The 17,001-nt window shown below is 39.5% G+C and overlaps 2 protein-coding genes across 2 annotated transcripts; both read right to left on the reverse strand.

The window, feature by feature from the left end:
- Positions 1-1,267: 1,267 nt before the first annotated feature.
- On the reverse strand, positions 1,268-6,500 carry LOC101155506 (pyruvate dehydrogenase [acetyl-transferring]-phosphatase 1, mitochondrial). The gene is made up of 6 exons (XM_011475199.3): positions 6,198-6,500; positions 5,419-5,649; positions 4,940-5,347; positions 3,962-4,062; positions 3,065-3,633; positions 1,268-2,097 (listed from the first exon to the last, which is right to left on the reverse strand). Exons 2-6 carry the CDS (start codon positions 5,608-5,610, stop codon positions 1,829-1,831), a joined length of 1,539 nt encoding a protein of 512 aa, XP_011473501.1. The 5' UTR covers positions 5,611-5,649; positions 6,198-6,500; the 3' UTR covers positions 1,268-1,828.
- A 625-nt stretch (positions 6,501-7,125) lies between these two features.
- On the reverse strand, positions 7,126-17,001 carry nuf2 (NUF2, NDC80 kinetochore complex component). The gene is made up of 13 exons (XM_023955050.1): positions 16,752-17,001; positions 15,280-15,354; positions 10,291-10,367; positions 10,154-10,215; positions 9,619-9,716; positions 8,627-8,700; positions 8,445-8,538; positions 8,305-8,367; positions 8,090-8,227; positions 7,877-8,017; positions 7,625-7,800; positions 7,399-7,534; positions 7,126-7,329 (listed from the first exon to the last, which is right to left on the reverse strand). Exons 1-13 carry the CDS (start codon positions 16,872-16,874, stop codon positions 7,222-7,224), a joined length of 1,365 nt encoding a protein of 454 aa, XP_023810818.1. The 5' UTR covers positions 16,875-17,001; the 3' UTR covers positions 7,126-7,221.

Raw genomic sequence — 17,001 nt, forward strand, 5'->3', positions numbered from 1 at the left:
GGAAAATTCTATCTTCGTTTTTAATTTCTGTTCAAAACCCCCAAGTCATAACATCAGTCATGTGAGGCATCTTCTCCAAATGGAAATCACATGATGCATGCGTGTTAACACTTTAATCCATGTTAAATGTGACTAGTGTTCATATCGAGAACATTTTTATACATTTTTTAAAAAACTGGACATTTTTTTTTAAATCGGGTATCTGAAAAAATATTTGACCATAAGTAATTTATGTCTTTTTGTTACTTACTTGTGGAACTAATTCATTTGAGTTTCAAACTTTAAATAAAATAAAAAAACTTTACTTAGGCAAACTGGAAGGGACGGAATCACATCGCCACTTCTGCCAATTATAGTTGTAGAGTTGTTGTGTTTTAGAGCTTGAAGTTGTAAATCTGACTCCAAAAGGGCCTCATACCCAAGATCCATCCTTCACCTAACTAGTTGTCATGTATGTAGATTCACAGTTGATATCAGCTAAAATGTGTAACATGTTCAAACTTTAAAAGTGAAACTTCATGGCCAATGTCAGCTGTGTTTTAGAGATAGATTTTGTATTTTAAAAAAATGACACAAAAAAAGAGAAAAGCTATCTTAGTGAGGTGTTGTTTTTAGAACTGCTAGAGCAAAAGTCAATTTCCCGCTTCTTATAAAAAAGATTTGGATGACCCTACTCTATCTAATGATGTTTTTCTAGGTCAGGTGGGTTTCCCACTCAGAAGCTGCCAGGATGGGACTGTTTGTTTAGTTTCTTCTGCAGATTTTTACCTGGCAGCTCTGAGGTTTAGAAAAAAACGGTAGGGTGCAGAATTAATCATGAAAAGATGAGCACAGATTTGATTCTCACTTTTTTTAATACTAAAAGTATTAACTGTTCAAGCATTTAAAATATCGAAACTGTTCAGCCTGTTGGACTTCAAACTGTAACTCACTTTAATCATCTTTTGATCCATTTTAAAAATGGTCTTTTTATCACAATTTGCAGTTTTTTGCCAAAATAAAAGATGCCTGGGCCCTTTTATAGGACATAGTTTCAGTTAGTTACAGAGTGGCTGTAGTTCATTCGAAATTTGTCGGGCAGGACTGTTTGCACAAAGTAACTCCACCCCCTCTTCTCCTCCCCGTTGCTGAGAGATCGGAAAAGGGAGCTTGTGGCCCGGCTTACGTATTTCTTTAAACATCTTTTTACATAATTATATTTTTCATTTGCTCATGTTTCACAACAATTGAAGAAATACTCAGAAATGCAATTTTTGAGGTTAAATTTCTTTATATATACCGTATACATGTCCTCCATCATCAGAAAAATGCCACAAGACTATGTTAAAAACACCCAAAACACAACTTTTATTGGAGTGTGTCTTTAAGTTGGTATAATTCAGTAACTAGCCAGAATTTGATGGATTCAATGTCGTGACTTGAGTTCCTAATAATGACATTCTGTAATGTAGAACAGTATATTACTCTTCAGATAGTCACACTTCTGTGAGAGCTCAGTCTTCTTGAAAGATTTATCATTTTGGATTTAACTCTTTAAAAACAGAAGATCCACGTGTCAGTGTGGAAATAAAACGACATAATGTAAAAAATTACTTCAACATATGCCTTCAAATCCATCAAAGTGTCCTAGCAGGGGCATCAATGCTACTGAATGTCTCAAAGTAAAGCCTAAAGCCCTTGAAGGCATCAGGATGAAACCTTGACCTCTGGAGACTCCTGCCTCGGCTTCAAATACGCTGAAGATGTTGTAGGGAGAATGCCTGAAGGGTAAAAGACCTCAGTGCGGACCCTTGATGCTTTTTGCAGCTCACATGCTGCTCAGCAGTTGTTAGAGCTCGTTCAGGTGGATGACGGTGATGGTGATGTCATCACGGTACCTGCGAGCCAGCTCTGTCGGCAGGCTGAGCATCTTGGCCAGGCGGTTTGGGGACACGCTCCCATAGCCATCGTCCCCCAGAGCATGCCGAAGCAGATGAGTGGCAGCATTCTGGTCCTCCAGCACAGACAGTACTTTGCCCTTCCTCTCCAGAAGGAGGCGCTGCAGGCTGCCCAGCGTCATGTTTTCACTGGGAACAATGGGCCTCTGCTGTTGAAGACCTGCAGGACAAAGAAACAATGCTGTAACAGCAGCAGATTCACAAAATACACTCAAATCTCCCTCAGAGACGCGGGTGTTGCACTTCCCACCTGCCTACTCTAATAATGGGAGGAAATGGAGACAAGTTTGGTTAGATGTCATGAGGACTTTCTACATCCTGTTTAATGTCGATATTGATGTGTGACATAATTCCTTTCATCAACCCTGCAGAGAAATCTAAAAGCCACGCAGGCAGTACTCCTAATAGAATGAGACAAAACTCATCTTCATCAAATATGATTTTAAATGTTTCACAGCACTCTCAGGAAATAACAAACATTAAAGTGAACCTAATCCAAATTCATGCAGCACCAACGACGACTGATCATTCAGGTACAGTTTTGCCTGGAAGGAGGTTTGACCAGACAGGAAAATGCATTTCCTTCTGACACAAAGAGCTTACTTTCCTGTTTTTTTTCTTCTCTGCATTCAATGGAAAGTCCATCTACCTTCACACTGAAAGAAATTGTTCATTTGAATGAGGACCAAAGTTCTCTGGTCTGATCCAAACCAGAGATCAGGTGAGCTTTCACATCCATTAACCCTTGTGCTATCTTAAATGACCCCACCCTTACATTGACGTGTTCTCCCTACCATGACAAAGGTGGATAAAGGTGGAAAGATTTCATGTAATCCATGGACACCAGTGAAGATCACAAATCATTGAAGAAAAAAGGTTCAGCGCACTGTCTAGTGGGTCTAGATGACCCAACTCCCAATGTTGAAGTGCTTAGGATAGCACAAGGGTTTAACCTAATGGAATGGTTAAACTAATGGAAGAAACCAGCTCTGGATTAAACCAGGACCAAAGCTGGTATAGTGGATGTCACCAGAGTACCTCGTGACATGATGTGAGATACACAGACACAAAGTAATTTGGACTAAAGTGGATCATTTAAAATAATGAGGAAAAGTAGCTTTATTTACCTGTCAGTTGTTCTGCCACCCGCTGGATGACGGTTTGTCGGTGCATCAGCTCCCAGAGTCCATCCGTCGCCAAGACCAGGAACTTGTCTGTAGGTCTGATGTGGTGTTGGGTGACCTCTGGGAGGGCGCTCAGGTAGGGTGGAGTCATGTAGTGTTGGGGTAGAGTTCGGACGGCATCGTCGACTGCAGACATGACATCCGGCCGACTCTTGTAGACTTGTCTCAGCATCTCTGCGCTCCATTTGAAGCGAACATCGCCAAACGCCCTGAAGGGCAGCAGCAGACCCAGTAGGCGGTCATGCCGGATCACAGTTTTATGCTCCGAGGGCGGATGCTCTTCCAGAATCCTTTGCAGTTCATCTGGGTTTTGGGCATTGTGGTCATTTGTGAGGCTGACTGCAGACCAGCGCCCATCTTCATCCAGGACACCCAGAACAGCCCGACTATCACCCAGGTTGGCCACATGCAGGACACCATTAGAGACGTGGACAACACACGCAGTAGAACCAGACAGCGCCACCCGGAGGGGGGAAGACGAAGACAGTCCTTCTCCCGGGACAGACACCCGTCTGCGAACAGACAGTGAGACATTAAAAGGCTGCATTTCAGGAAAAATTTACCAACTTGCCTTTCTGCTCCAGGTTATGAGCTCAAGTTTTTTAAGTTGCACTGCTTGTGAAGGCTAAGGGTTTGATCCCTTTGGGGTTGTGTGTACCAGGTTACCACATGAGCGCCTGAGATCAGAAGGGTTTACAGTTTCTGAAGGCTGTTGTCCACTGCTTTTTTCCTACCAAAGGATGATTACCTCCAACCAGATGGTGCGAGGGCAGTGGTGGTTGAAAGAGAACCAGGACTTAAGTTGGAGCCTAACCTCAGAAGAGAGAACGGAAGGATCACCTGGGTGAGGAGAGGGATAAGTGCACCTGGGCCTCTACAGACAGATCATAGTCAAGGCGACGGAAAGCGCTGAACAAAGCCGATGTCACTTTGCCTTCATCCTGTATTCAATCAGATGATAGATGAAAGTGTGTCATTACCAGAGAGAATATTTGAAGCTGAGCAGGCAGAGGCTCTATGTGCTGTGACACCTTTATCTGGTACTAAAGCAGAGTATCTTGTTAGTCACTGACGAAATACATATTCAATATTAAATGCTCACTGTAAACTTCTCAATTTCAGTCATGTAAACAGGAAAATAACACAGTTATCTTTTTCAAAATTACAGAAACAAATACATTTGGTCTTCTCGTTTGGCCCCAGGCTCTGAAGGTTGAGTAGCCACAGGTTGCTACCACAGGTTTACATTGGCTTCTAACAGGATTCAGCCAACCACAATGAAGAAATCATAGTTCTTAGAAAGTGGTGGTGTCTGTGTGTGTGTGTGGGGGGGGGTTCTTGTTGATTTTAATACTGAAGCCTGCGGGACGGTAAAAATTTGAATACGGGCCGCATTGGACCCACATGCCGGACTTTGAACATGCCTTTGTTAGTGTTTGCAAGTTTTAGCACAATGCCATCGTTGGACACTTCGAGTGATAGTGTTTGAACAATAGACACCTAAGGAACTGGCATTGATGTCCTCCTGTATTCAGTTTGCTGCGAATGGAAACATTTGACAGGGACTGCCTATCCCTGGACTCTTAGATCGACTTCCCCTGAATCAGGAGAAAACAAAACTATTTAAAACCACCAGTAGGAGAGCAAAGACAACTGGAAAACAAGGATTGTTAAGCCGAGGTGCTTAAGTTGGGCAGCTGTGCTTAAGAAAGTAACTGGTACAGACATAAAAAAGCTCTCTTTAGTGTTTAGGTTTACTGACGGTGTGTCTTTTACACACTTTGTTGTCTTTGTTCTGGGAGCTCTATGCCTGATTACCTCCTGGTCCTCGCCATCCTCCAGCCTCTCCTGCCAGAAGTTTCTAAGACTGTGGAAGGAAATTGAGCCTCCGTCTTGGAAGCTGTGGTCCTGAGGGTGCTTATGCCACTCCAGCAGCTGTGGCACGGCCCGCTCATTCTCCACTGCCCACTCCAGCTCTTCCAGCATCTTCAGTGGCAGCATTGCCATGGTGATGTAGTAGAAAAGTCGCTGGCTGATGGCCTGTGCACAAGCTGGCCCCGCGTGACCGTCAAACACGGCAAAAAGAGTGCCGCCCGGAGCCGGCAGAAAGGTGGCGCTGCTTCGACTGTCTTCGCAAGGGTTGTTAGATGGCAGCATGTTACTATGGAAGCTGAGGACTCCATGAGAGGCGGGGCCTTTAGGGAAGGTATGACTGTACTCATTGGCCTGGGGATACATGGAGCATCATGTCATCTGTGGCTGAAATGTAGAAATTCTGAAATTTGCATTAGTCTTACCTTTAAGATTCTATTGATCTGAGCTGAACTCATCTGCCCTGCCTCCTGCCTCACCTGAGACCACCTGCTCCCAGTGCCTGCTGGGAATTGCAGACTGGGAAGTTTGGGAAGAATAGGAGAGGAGGAAAGGGATTGGTGCTGCTGGAATTTGAATCTGCAGCGTTTCCTGGAGGTTCCTGTTCTTCCCAACATGACGGCCCAACAGAATCAGTGGAACCCGAGGAGAAGAGGCTGGTTTGGATGGGAACCAGAGCAAACATCAATGAGAAACCCTTGATTCCTGCGTTCTGACAACAAAAATCTTTAAAGCCACTTTCAGTTCTGCATCTCATTTAATCCTTTAAACCAGAAAACCCAACAACCTCAGATCCTGATCTTCACAGACACTAACTGGAACCAGTCACAGTCCCATCGCATATTAGTTAACTTGTCTTTAATGGGTAAGACAGCTAAGGAAAGGCATGAAAAACTCCCAACAGCTGCTTTCAGCTTTCTACATAACCAAACCACGATCCACTTGTACCGATAAAAAAATGGGTTCTGTGCTCATATTTGTAGACAATTTATGATCCAAATATATGTAAAGGACAGGTATTGGCCAAAACAAACAGAACCCCTGAAGGATCACAGCTGGAAAGTTTTAAACCTTCAACTTCCCTGTAACTGAATTCATCTTCTCAGTCATGTGGGTAATATTAAGATTATTTGAACTGCAGAACCACCAGACCAGAAACCACACATGCACCTGGATTCCCATGTTTCTGTTGTTCAACACTCACCCGGGCTGACCTTCCCGCCGTCTTTCCCCTCTGCTCCACTTTCCTGGGCTCAGTCTAAGGCGTTTATTCAGAACCGCCTTTTTTCATCTCTCAGAATGAGGACAGAACAGATATTGGAGGTGGTTGTGATTGCTGGAGATGTTGATTTCCTGGTGAACTTGCTGTTTCCTGTAGCTGGACAGGAGAGCTAGCGGTTCTCTCTGACCTCTGACAATTCATATCTACGTAATAAGTCACCCATTACTGAGTTGCACTTTACCTTCCTCTCCGATTCAAACACAGACCATTGAGGTTCCGTCTGACTGGACAAGTGATCATGGAAACACAACCTCCTACCCGAGTCTCCACCTCCACAATCCTCAAAACCTAAACCTGTAACATTTTAACTCTCAGGGTTTAGTCAAAGAACAGAAAAAGAATGTTTTCAATTTAAATCTCTCACTGTTCTTAAAGTTATCCGGGTTTCTGAGTATGACCTTGCTACAGTGTCTCTCTCAAATGACTTAACATCTGGGTTAGGTATCAGTATTCACTCAGTGAAATACATAAGTGCGTCTGGTGTCCTGCTTTGAAAGCAAAACTTTTTCAATTTAAAAAGATGAAGGTGTGTTTAGGTTTGTGAAAGCTCACAGAAGGCTGTTCGGACCAGAACAAATTCAGTCAAAACTTGAAGAGAGCTGCAATTTTAAGTTTCCATAATTAACACCGTGAAGACCAATGTTTTTTAATGAAACAAAATGACATGGCTCTAAAAATTTTCTTAAAGTAACCAGAACACGTGTGTGTGTGTGTATGATTAAAGCTTCCTAAACAATGCGATTTGTTTTACATACACCCAAACTGCATGGTGATTCATTTAGAAAAAAAGACAAATGTATACAGATATATGGGACTTCATATGCACAGAGGACTGACACATGACAAACCACACTTTAGTTACAACTTTATTAGAACTTTTTCCACATACTATGAAGGTTGACGAATATAAAGAACAATACAGGTAAAACGTGGGCAAACAAGACGGTTAGAAATCTGCAGAGATGTTGGTGGCGTTCAGCTTCAGCTCTGCGATGTGCACCTCAATCCTCCTGTGCAGCTCCTCCATGGAGGTGGACAGCGTGTCGTACAGCGCCTGCATGCACACACATGTCAGCCAGGATCTAGGAAGGCGCTCACAGTGGGGAGCATTTTGATCGCTCACCTGAGCTTTCTCGGTCTCCTTGCTGCACACGTCTCTCAGGCTCTTCATCTTGGCCTTCAGCTGCTGTGTTTCTCCGGAAATTTCCTGGATTTTGTCAGCCATCTCCTCGCGCTTCTGGTGGATCTGGTTGCACTCCCTGGAGAACATTTCAATTATTTCAGATCCAAATACATGAACATAGCAATTACTTGTATGGTTCCTGCATGCAAAGATGTTGAAGTTGTACCCCAACACTTCTTGAACGTGCTGCTCCTTCATCTCCCTCTTCTTCTGCCTCCTAATGTTCTGCTTGTGTTCTTTATCCAGCTTCATGGCATGAGCTCGCTTTAGCTGGCTCTCCTCCACGCAGAGGTTTTTCAGCTCCTTCTGCTTTTTCTCATACTGAGCCATCAGCTCCTGGCCCTGGGTTTCAGTCGTCAAAACTTAATGAACGCCAGAGCAAAGTGATGAAGGTCATTACGATTGGTCTGTATTGTACCTCCTCCTGCCGCTGCTTGGTGTTGTTCATGCTGGTTTCCAGGTCCTGAAGGAGGCTCAGCATCTGCTGGATCTCAGCCTCGGTCTGGGTCACACCTTGCATCATGTTCTGCAGCTCGACAATGCGCTCATCCGTCTCTTCCTGCACGCACAAAACTATGCGTCACCCTTCCCCACGTCAGCCTGAAGGGGGCGCATCTTCTTTGTGACTCACAATGCTGTTCTTTATGTTTTTCACGTTCTCCTTCATCTTCTCCATCTGGCTCTTCAGCTCCTCCGGAGACTCCACAATCTGAGACTTCAGGCTGCTGATGTCTTCCTTCAGGTTGGTGATTTCCACCTTCACCTGAGCCTGATCACACGCAAACACGGATGAAAACAGGATGAGGACAGAGACGCACATACCAGAGATGTTCTAGTTTCACGTACCAGCTTCTGCGTCTTCTCTGCAATCTTGGATTTCCACTCTGTGATGCTGTCATTTTTAGCGTTCTGAAAAGGAAACCAGTATTTGCTTGGTCTGACAAGCACAGGCTTCATGGTTCTGACAGCGATTCCTCGCCACCTACCACTTCCTGATACTCGTGCATGGTGGTGGTCTGCAGTTCGGACAGAGCGGCCGCCAACTCGTCAGCCTCAGCCTGCTGCTCGGGTGGAATGGTCCTGTAGGAGCAGGCGAGGAACCTGTGAGCCTTTGAAGCCGTGTGTTTAACTCCAGCACTGATTTGAAAGAAACTCATCAAAGGCTTACGTCAACATCTCAATCTTCTTCTCAGCTTCCAGGTTGCCTTTGGTGTAAGTCTGCAGTTTGTCCAAGTCTGCCCTCTGATGAGGAAACAACAACATTTGTTTAAACGATTATTCTCCTTTATAAAACAATCAGAATTGAACAGAGTTTAGCACTTTACAAACGTGCCTGCAGAACATGATTTATTTGAAAAAAACAGAAATGAACATTTATCCAGAAAACCTAATTGAGAAGCAGCTCTCATGTACCTGGAAAAGCCACTGCAAAAATAAATAAATAAATAAAAACAGGCAACAAGCAAAAGAAAAGGGTTCTGAGACCCAGCCTCACATAAAATAGACTGTTTCAAAGCAAAACTTTGTTCTGTGATGCGACGAATCCAAAAGTGATGTTCTTGTTTGTTATTTGGGACATTGTGTACTCTGGGCTAAAAGGCAGAGACCTTCCAGCATGTTGTCAGTGTTCTCCTGCAGTGAGAGCTATGTAGAAGATTTATAGCTTCTTTAACCTCATAAGACCTGGTGTCCACGTGTGTGGACATCACACTATGGGTTATATTACCACAGTAGTTCATTCTGCTCAACTGGGGCCCTGTGACTATGTGTGTACATCAAATATTAAAGACAAAAATACGTCACAAACCCAAAACAGACAAGCATGGGACAAACTTTTACACAAAAACAAACAAGACTGAAAAAAAGGGTTTCCAAGGAAACCAAGAAGCTTGACACCCAAAATTTCTTCTGAGCGTTAGGAAAAACAGACAAGATGCTGCACCGTGCTAATGTCCAAATACTGAGAGACACAGCACCACCCCCCTTTAATTATGGAGAAAACTAAACGTTTGTACTGGCATACCCATTCTAGTGAATTAATGATTGCCAAACATAGTTAAAAAGTCTTTTAGTTTGCGTTCCTATTGAAATTTAAACAGTTGACCCACTTTTCCAGGATTGAGTTGCACATAAAATCAAATGATTCTGAAAATGACGTACAAACTTGGCTTGTTTCTCCATGATCATCTCCATCCGCTGCTTCCTGAAGTGCAGAAAGTTCATGATGGCACTTAGGATGGTCAGGGTCCTCTGCTTTTCTGTAAAAACAACAGATGGCCTTTTATCAAAGAAAAAACAAAAAACTGAAAACAAAGGCTCATTTAAAAAAACGAACTAATTGTCTAAGAATATTTTTAACCGTGGAAACTTTCCAAAGAAACCCTCTTTGAGAGAAAGGAACAGACACTCTTTTTACTATTTATTATGTAGAATCTTTATCATTTTAAAATGTCTTTTAAGAATCAATAAATGCTTGTTTTACATGAGTTTGCATTGAACAAAGGTGAAACTTTTCTTGATGAAAAGGATCAGTTCTTTAAAAAAGAAAAGAAAAAAGAAAAAAAAATTCAAATAAAATCAATCCATGGGTTGGAAAATTGAATGTTCTTTTTCAAACCCCTCAGCGCGCTGAACAAACACGATGAGAGCCAAAGAACTTAGCTGTGAGAGCTGAGATCCCATCAACCAGACTTACTGGGAGCCAGCAGGTCATTCAGAGAGAAATCGTACACCAGGCACACGGGCAGGAACTGTCGCCTGAGAACACACACAGAAGAACCACATGAACGTTCACGCTCCCACAGCCTGACAAAATGAGAAGCAGAGACTCACATGCGTGTGTACACGCTCATGATGACGGTGGCGCCTTCATGGTACTCTGGATACTGAATGTTCTCCAACATTGGAACCTGTTCAAGACAAAAGGGCTGAAGCTGAGAGAGACGGAGCTCTCATCGTTGCTCACAGATCGCCGCTTCCAGCAGCTAAACACGCCACCTCTTCAGACTGCTCAGCTGCCATTACTGTACTTCAACTTCATAACATACAGACATTTTTCCTTAGTTGGTAAAATGTCTTATTCTCTTTGCTGAGTAAAATTCAAATTTATGACCTTTTGAAATCATTTTTATTTGCTTTTTATTTTTATGTTCGAGTTCCTTCATGTTTTTTTAAAGAACATTTACATACGGTGGCCCTGAAGTGCAAACCATTCAACAAATCACTCGATACAAAAACATTTTTAAGATCACAGCAACAATTTAAAAAGCGTATTACATTTTAGAAAACAAAACAAAATTTCAGAAACCAAAACATAAAAAAGAAAAAAGAAAAAAAAGAAAAAAAGATTTCAGAAAACAAAATTAATTTCCAGAAAAAAAAGAAATATTACAAAATGAAAACATTTCAGAAAAAAAAATAATTTCCAGAAAACAAAATGAAATAAAAAAAATGAAAACATTTCAGAAAAACAAAATGAAATATTAAAAAATGAAAAACATTTCAGAAAAAAAATAAAATATTAAAAAATGAAAAACATTTCAGAACACAAAATGAATTTCCAGAAAACAAAACGAAATCTTCAAAAATGAAAAACATTTCCAAACCGGAAGAAGCAGGTACTATGGGACAACGCTGATTGGATGATGAAGTTTGTCAATCATTTGAACTGAAAAGTATTTTAAATGAAGCGACGACGGATTTTATCGTCCAAACAACAATGTACCATGATAATTCCCGTATTTCCCATTTACATATTAAATCAAAAATGCAGCAAACAGATAATGAAGGTTTAAATTATTTTTTGAATATTTCGTCTGAAGCAGAACGGTCACCCGGAAGTAGTTTGTGTGGATGACGTCCGTTCTGCAGGTAAACAAAGAAAGGGACGGTAAAACGTTAACATAAACGTTAATCTTTGAATATTTAGCGGATGTGATGACAGAACGCACGCAGAAATATCAACACCAACCAGGTTTACAAATGTTTCAAAATGTCGTGAGAGGATTCTGTCTAAAGCAGCAGCTGCGAAGAAACGGGCGTTAAAGACGGCGCACTTCAGGAAATGCAGTCCCGCCATCCACAGATAAGGTATGGAGGCACATTTATTTGATCTAATAAATGTAGCGTTAAACGTGATTTCTAGGTGGGTGTTTACAGACAGATCCAAGATCCTTCAGTCATACGTTAATGACAGGTTACCTCATCAGCTGGAGAGGGGGGGGGGGGGGGGGTCACGTGGGCAGGATTCTCAGACAGGTGTACCAGCCGCATAAATCAGCAAAGCTGTCAGGTAAACTGCAGCAGTTTGTGTCTCAGAATAACATTTATGAATGCGTCTCATTCACACTATTAAGATCTGTGACTTTAGAGTGTGTCAGTGCACAGAAACATGACAGTAAATGACTGGATGTGCTCATCATCAGACACGTCCAGGTGTGTAACTAAAGGTGGCAAAGTCTGTAGTGTAAAATAAATCTTTAAAAAAAACGTTTTAGTCTTTCAGGCAGAGGAGGAATACCAAATTGTTTTAGAATGTATTTTTTATAAGACTGAAATAATGTATTTTATTCTGAGTTTGGTGTTTTGACCCCTCCCTAATGAATTTCTGGTTTAACCCATTTTCTCCTCATTTTGATGAACTCAACTTTTTCCTGAATGAAAGATGAACGGCAGCCGATGTTTTTCTGTCAGGGATTTTTAATTTATTAATTTATTTCTGTCAGGGATTTCAAGAGCTGGAGCTGGAGTCCAGTGCAGAGGAAGCTGCAAGCATGTACGAGCAGGAACTGGGGTCCTTTACCTGTGCATCTTCCTCTGGATGTGATGCTGAGCAGCAATGTGGACAAAACTTCCCTGACATGACTCTTTTTGATATAGTTGTTAAGCACAAACAGACTTTTCCCAGATGCATCTTTTCCTCTAATAAATGTGACTGACAGGTACGCTGAGTAAATGCTGATTGTAAGCACAACATTTGATTGACTGCATGAAGAAGCCCATAAAGGAAAATCCACAACTGTTTCTTTGTTTCTGTTATTGAATGACGTATTCATGTTAAGTTTTCAATAAATATACTGCATTGCTATGAAACAGATTTGTTTATTTTCATATCCATTATTACAATCCTCACGTCAGCATTCAGTTTTTTCATTGACAAAAAAACATTTCTAAACAACAGCTTTGAAAATCAAACATCATCTTTGTTAATAAAGCTTTAAAACCTAAAATGGTAAACATGGAAAAACTCCTAAATGAAGCAAGCCTAATATGAACATTTTAAACTGGAGTTTTGCTTAAAGGAACATTAAGTTGTTTGGAGTTGTACAAGTGTTTGATGCGATTCCTCATAGATGTGATTTCCAGATCATCAGCCCGACGCTAAAGCCAGGAATTGTGCTTCGTTTTTCACTCCCCACTGCATCATTTACAACTAATCAGGCTTATGCAGCAGGTTAAAGACGTTTTTTAAAGGACCTGCAATTTAAAAAAAAAAAAAAATAGATATTAAGGTTAAATAATATTTATTGATTACATTTCACATAAATCATGGTGACTTGCCTGTACACTGCACAATGATATGAATGACTTTAGTCTTCTTGTATTCCCATGTAGAGCTGCCATCTGTTCTTCTGCAGCACAAACCTTTCTGGAACTTCGCTTTGAGAAACTTCACCTGCAGAAATATCACATGTTAATTCAATTAAGTATTTTATAAACTTTTAAAGTTCATTTTTAAGTTTCAGTATATGTGTACATGCATGGTTCAAAAATATACAATGCACTTTAATATTATTTACCATAAGAACTTGTTTACTGATTTCAGTCTTAAAGTCGATTTTTAGCAACACTGATGCCATATAATTACTGTATAAATCACAGAATCAGGCTGGCTCGGAGCTTTTTCTCTCATGTTGTCACCGAAAACGGGAACGGCTATCATGTGAAGACGATTCGTCTCCATCGGGTTCTTTTTGCGCATGCGCAAGATAAAAAGAAATTATCTTTTCAAAGCAGCACTTTAACATCCTAAAATTAACATCCCTAGAGACATGTGACTGACAAAAGAAAAGATCACAGAATTGATTCTTACCTAAAGATGATTGACAGCGTGAACCTCGCAGCCGTAGACATTAGCGCACAGCGTTCAAAGTAAAAGTGCTCACAAACTACTTCCGGGTGACCGTGTGTCAGGCGAAATGTTAAAAAAATAATTTTAAAGTTCATTAACAGTTTGCTGCATTTTTTATTTGATATATAAATGGGAAATACGTGGATTATTATAGTACATTGTTGTTTGGACGATAAAATCCGTCATCGCTTCATTTAAAATACTTTTCAGTTCAAATGATTGACAAAAATCATCATCCAATCAGCGTTGTCCCATAGTACCTGCCTCTTCCGGTTTGGAAATGTTTTTCATTTTTGAAGATTTCGTTTTGTTTTCTGGAAATTCATTCTGTGTTCTGAAATGTTTTTCATTTTTTAATATTTCATTTTTTTTCTGAAATGTTTTTCATTTTTTAATATTTCATTTTTTTTCTGAAATGTTTTTCATTTTTTAATATTTCATTTTTTTTCTGGAATTTTTTTTTTCTGAAATGTTTTTCATTTTTTAATATTTCATTTTTTTCTGGATTTTTTTTTTCTGAAATGTTTTCATTTTTTAATATTTCTTTTTTTTCCTGGAAATTAATATTTTTTTCTGAAATCTTTTTTGTTGTCATTTTTGTTTTTCAAGTTTTGGTTTCTGAAATTTTGTTTTGTTTTCTAAAATGTAATGCTGCTTTTTAAATTTTTTTTTTTTTTTAATTGTTGTTGTGATCTTAAAAATGTTTTTGTATCGAGTGATTTGTTGAATGCTTTGCACTTCAGGGCCACCGTATTTACACAATAGTATCTGAAATCCAAATTCAAGAACATTGAGGTACTTAATTAATTTAAGAAACTGTTCAGATGCTTCTTCTGAAAGGTTTTAAAGCCCAAAAGCAACAAATTTTTCATTTTTTACATTTTATTTGTATTTTTCAGAAAATTGTCTTCCCCTTAGTATAATGTTTAAGTTTGTAACTGAATGTGTTATTTTCATGCAGGTTTTGAAACATCCTGAGGAAAAACAACACCACGTGCAAAACAAGACGATCTGAACATTGTCCTGATCATAAACCAGGGGTGTCAAACTCATTTTCACAGAGGGCCACGGGATCAGCATAATGGCTGTCCTCAAAGGGCTTATACATTACTTATACATTAAAACTAGATGTAATGAAAAACAAATGTAACTACTCCTTAATGTTAAACAACTCATTATTTATTCATTAGAATGTTTTAAAGTGAGAATTACAGTTGCATAGAAAACATGTTTGCTTGTTACTCTAGCATAAATCATGTTAAATTTTGTCCGCTTATTAAAACCCACATAACTCCATTAATGAAAGATCAAACTGTCCAAGTGAATAAAGAAAAATAACATTAAAATGAGCTAGAAAGAAAATGTATTAAACGTAACATTTTGTCTGCATAAAGACATAAGAGCTGCAAATATTGAATAATTACAGCAACTACACATGAATAATATGTAATCAACGTAAGAAAATTTTTATTTTAAGAGATTAAAAACTTTTATGCTCTCGCGGGCCACATAAAAATAGCATGGCGGGCCGCATGTGGCCCCCGGGCCTTGAGTTTGACACATGTGTCATCAACTTAAGGAGGCTGAATACAAATGGAAGAAACAGCGCAGGGTTTATGCTGTTTATTAGTCATTCATGTTTCCAAAGGATGAAAGATGGAAGTCCAAAACAGGGAAAGATGTGACCTTACCATGGAATGACACTCGGGCCTGAAACGGTACAGCAGGTGCAGAACTCTCATGTATAAAGTCTGGACTGTTTCTGGCTGAAAGAAACAAAAGCAAAAGGTCTTTAGTCTGAGTCAGTATAAGTATGCAACTATGTCCTATTATTATTATTATTATTATTTTTAGTTTGTAAGGAGAAAGAGCTGCTGTCTTTTGAAAGTCATTTCCTTCGTTAAAAGATCCTCTTTTAAAGACATTTTTAATTTAAAGATCATAAGGATTCCCAAATTCATAAACTTGTCTAAAAAATTCCCAATGTGGTTTATTATCAATACATTATTAGCTCAAAGAGAATTTCATATAGTTGTAAAAACAGTCTTTATATAATGACTACATTAAAGAACCATATTAGGGTGCAAGACATCTTATACTGAAATTCTTTAATATCAGCCTAATGATAAAAGTTAACTTCAACTAACAAATCATATTCTGCTGTTTATTGTTTAAACAGACTTTTTTATATATATAATTAAATCATTTGGAAATCACAGCCGACTCCAAAACTTCTGAATTTAGCTCATCGCTTTAGCTAACTGAAGAAAAGAGAAAAATGCTTCAATTTTACATCTAATGTGACAAAGGAGATTTGTGTTTTCTTAAAAATATGAATAAATCATGAATTATTCTTTAAAGGAGGTTTAGAGATGACCCTGACAAATATGTGTGGTTTAAAAGGCTTTTTATGAGCAGCACAGGAAAAGACCCGGATTGTCTGAAAAGACTGTAGGTCAATAACTACTGACTGGGTCACATGATGCTTTGCAGAGAATATTTGGTCACATAAACCGTTTAAAGCTTTTATAAACCTGTTGAACATTAAAGTGTTTGGGTTTACACAAGTAAACCATGCAGTTTTAACAGTTTTTCCCCCCTGTTTAATAGGTTAAATTTATGGCATTTAAAAGCACCTTAGTGTACAAAGTGACCATAACAAGCTTACATTACATAAATGTGCAGAATTTAATTAAAACAGGGTCTCACTTAGTATGAAAAAATAGGAAACATAGAGTTTAAGTTTTTAAAAATGCAATTAAATGTGCAATATGGTAATGTTTTTCCTTACATTACAACACAAGGGAAACAGAAAATAAGTTTTAAAAAAACTTATGTCGACTCGTAGCAAAATGTGCTACATAATTTTTTTTCTAAAGACAACAAGCAAAAGCACACCTTTAATCTGAAGACAAATCCGGATTTTTGATATCGTACTAAACTAAAATCGGGAAATATTTTGATTAGTTTTCCTCGTCTCTTGTCTTGTCAATGTCAGAAATTCATGAGGGGCTTATTTTGTCAATTCAACGCTCTTTAATACATGGAAGTGTTGAAAAACTTGGCTTGCTAAATTCCATGACTTATTTGAATGTAACATATGTGTTGTGGTATTCTGTTTCCCATCCGAGGACATTGTTGTAGTTTTGCAGCAGGAGGATACCTTGGGAACCGGAGTCAGGTCTCCTTTAGTCAACTGTTTCGCCTCCTGGCCGGTTAGAATCTCTGTTCGATAAAAGTTCACGATGGCCTCCGCGTTGCAAACCGGAAAAGTGTTTTCAGTCATCGTCGCAGTTCAGATAAAATTCCCAAAACAATTTGCAAACCTCCGGAAAAAGAAAATACAAAAATGTCTACACCAACCGAAAGTTAAATTGGCGCCTTCCTTGTTGTTTTCTTTCTGAGACATCTGA

The sequence above is a fragment of the Oryzias latipes genome, chromosome 5 (assembly GCF_002234675.1).
Source record: "Oryzias latipes chromosome 5, ASM223467v1".
NCBI classification, from domain to species: Eukaryota; Metazoa; Chordata; class Actinopteri; order Beloniformes; family Adrianichthyidae; genus Oryzias; species Oryzias latipes.

Bases quoted from the DNA above. Each gene is read 5' to 3' on its own strand.
- nuf2 (XM_023955050.1), bottom strand. From the start codon at position 16,874: ATGACTGAAAACACTTTTCCGGTTTGCAACGCGGAGGCCATCGTGAAC. The intron at 15,355-16,751 runs GTATCCTCCTGC...TGTTTCTTTCAG, and splicing joins ACCTGACTCCGGTTCCCAAG to CCAGAAACAGTCCAGACTTT. The intron at 7,330-7,398 runs GTGAGCGATCAA...GTGTGCATGCAG, and splicing joins AGGAGACCGAGAAAGCTCAG to GCGCTGTACGACACGCTGTC.
- LOC101155506 (XM_011475199.3), bottom strand. From the start codon at position 5,610: ATGTTGGGAAGAACAGGAACCTCCAGGAAACGCTGCAGATTCAAATTC. The intron at 5,348-5,418 runs GTAAGACTAATG...ATGTATCCCCAG, and splicing joins AGATCAATAGAATCTTAAAG to GCCAATGAGTACAGTCATAC. The intron at 3,634-3,961 runs GTGATCCTTCCG...GTCTGTTCGCAG, and splicing joins TTATCCCTCTCCTCACCCAG to ACGGGTGTCTGTCCCGGGAG.